The sequence below is a fragment of the Otolemur garnettii genome, unplaced genomic scaffold, assembly GCF_000181295.1.
Source record: "Otolemur garnettii isolate 467f Iridium unplaced genomic scaffold, OtoGar3 scaffold00010, whole genome shotgun sequence".
In the NCBI taxonomy this organism is placed as follows: Eukaryota; Metazoa; Chordata; class Mammalia; order Primates; family Galagidae; genus Otolemur; species Otolemur garnettii.
The window spans coordinates 1,795,491-1,797,996 of record NW_003852405.1 but is presented as its reverse complement, the minus strand read 5'-3'; the positions used below and the strand labels follow the sequence as shown (position 1 = coordinate 1,797,996).

Genomic DNA, 2,506 nt, shown 5'->3' with positions numbered 1-2,506 from the left:
TGTCAGCCTCTGGCCTCCAAGGGCAGCAGTCTGTGCTCTCCCTTTCTTTTAAACAGTAGAAAGCTTCTTTTTCCACTTTTTTTTTTTTTTTTTTTTGCAGTTTTTTGGCCGGGGCTGGGTTTGAAGCTGCCACCTATGGCATATGGGGCCGGCGCCCTACTCCTTGGAACCAGGGGCGCCGCCCCGGGCTCTCCCCTTTTTATGTTAAAGGGAAAAGGGACACTATGGGAGAGGCAGGACATTCCAAGTGTGTGCATGTGACTGGCATTTGTAGGAGTGACACAGGTAGGACTGAGATCCAGTACCCAAGACACAGACAATATTCATACCTCATCTCCAGAATGGTTTGCTGCCATTGGATCCTCACGTGGCGGGTCCTGAGATGCCACCAAGGCCACAGTCAGTGCTGGATTCGAGTGCAGATGTGGGTGCTCCTGTTGAGGGAGTTGATCTTGAAGTGTCCTCTTCCCTCCAGGCTCCTGAGTGTGCTCTATGTGAGGGGAGTACGCTTCTTTTAGCTCATATTCACTGCTGCTGTCTGCACAAGGCAGGGTGTCAGGTGCAGTGGAGAAGCACAGATGACCACTTCCATCTGGAAGTGAGTGCAGGGGGAGCTGCTGGTACGCCTGGCTGTGAGGTGTAAGTGGTACCAGCTGGGTTCACCTTCGGGCAGGTCACCTGTAGTCAACTTGTTTGAGATCTACAAACAGGGACAGATCTGGGGATCAAAGCATTAGTCCAGGGGTCCTCAAACTACGGCCGGTGGGCCACATGCAGCCCGCCTAGGACATTTATCTAGCCTGCTGGGTGTTTTTACCGCTGCTGCCTGTCCTGCTTAGCAGCCGACTTGTCCTGGGGCCCGCAGTCTGGCCCTCCAGTGGTCTGAGGGACAGTGAACTGGCCCCCTGTTTAAACAGTTTGAGGACCCCTGTGTTAGTCCATCAGGTCATTCAATGTTTTCTTTCCCCTCCACTCAAGAGAGCTGCTATCTCAGCTGGTTCTCATCAGCTCTGGTTCTGGCTAGGCTGAGTGGCCTTGGGGATTATACAAGAGTTAGTGGGAGGAGAGAGCAGGGGAGGACAGCTGAGGGCTGCAGCCTGTGGCCTGCCCGAGCCTGGCTCTTTGGGTACATGGAATCCTGGATCTCCTTGAACCTTTAGAAATTATCTGGGCACTTTGTCCTGGTAGAATCATGCACAGGGCACTCGAGTGCCATCTGGCTTGGTTGGCTGTAGCAGTGCTATAGGTGAGTTAGGTTGGGGCACAGTGAGATTGGACTCAGGTACCAGTGGAGAGGTGTGGCATTTCTGCTTATGGGGAATAATTCAGCCTGGCCCGGCCTTCCTTTTGCTGGCCCACAGCCCTTCTCCACTTTCATTCTGGTTTTGCTGAGTCACTGGGTGAGATCTGGGCTCCCTTGCAGGCTACACTGGCCTGTTCTGAGCCCCTTTGTACTGCTGGAGGTCCCTCCCCTGTGTGGCAAAGCCAGGCAAGCAAGATTCTCCCTGTGACAAAGGAGAATGTGCAGACAGGGACCTCCTCTAGGAGAATGGGAGGAGGAGAATTGGGCAGAAAGCCCAGAGCTGCAAAGGGGAAGAGGCAGGCTGTGATCAGTATTGTTCCATGTAGTAGCTGTGTTCAGGTGAGGAAGTTGCTGAACCTCTGTGTACCTTCTGGGGAATTGTGATATTAGAACTGATCTTGCAGGGTAGTTGCCAGATTTCCTGAGCATACATTGTAGTAACTAGGGGATTTTATAGCACTGAGCTATAATGTCTCTATCAGTGGTAGCTCTTATTTAGGTACCGATGCCATTAGTTATAGGAGTCTGGAAGAGTGTAGGTAGCAGAGCCAGGACCCTGGGAGACCGGCAATGGTCTTGCACTTGAGCCCGCGAAGGAAGGTTGTGGGCCCTGCAGTGCTGCGCCTGCCATGGGGCTGCTGCAGCCATCATGGGCAGCAGACCCTGAGCTCTGGCCTTATTTTTTCCCCCCTCAGGGCCTGAAGAAGATCTCTGCCTACATGAAGCGTGGCCAATTTGTCCAAGGCCCCTTGTTTGGAAAGATGGCAATGTGGGTCGGCAAAAGATAGGGTTCTGTGATACCAGGAGATGGGCGATGGAGCCAGCACTGTGCCTGCCGCCTGAGGCCCTGGAGAATAGCCAGATTCCCTTCACTGCCTGGCACCAGCCTTTTTGTTCCTTTATGTTTCTTTCTTCTCTTTTCTCCTCCTCAAGGCCTTATTGGCACCCTTTTTCTAATCTGACCTTTCCTCATGCAGGCTTCACCTCTACACTTTCCTTCCTCAAAGTCTCCCTTATAACATCACCTGTTCCTGTCCTAATGCCAGCCTAACCATCTTTCCCATCAGTGCTTGTCTGTGCTTTCAGAAGCCCGAATGGACCCCAAGTTTCTCAGCATTGCCCTGAAAGGTCAGGACTCCCTGGTGTGCAGGCCCTGCCCCTTGGCTGGATCTTGGTCTGATGCCTAATAAAGCCTAAACACAC

At 52.8% G+C, this 2,506-nt stretch overlaps 1 protein-coding gene across 2 annotated transcripts in view; it reads left to right on the top strand.

The window, feature by feature from the left end:
- The window catches only part of LOC100943721 (glutathione S-transferase Mu 1), a 34,281-nt gene that overhangs the window by 13,551 nt on the left and 18,224 nt on the right, over positions 1-2,506 (top strand). Inside the window, exon 8 of one of the 2 annotated variants that reach the window (XM_012801687.2) lies at positions 1,999-2,505. The exons of the other annotated variant lie outside the window; for it this stretch is intronic. Coding sequence (XP_012657141.1) covers positions 1,999-2,091 — 93 coding nt within the window. The 3' untranslated portion in view covers positions 2,092-2,505. Of the gene's footprint in view, positions 1-1,998; position 2,506 lie in introns of those variants that run through there. 2 annotated transcript variants of the gene reach the window in all.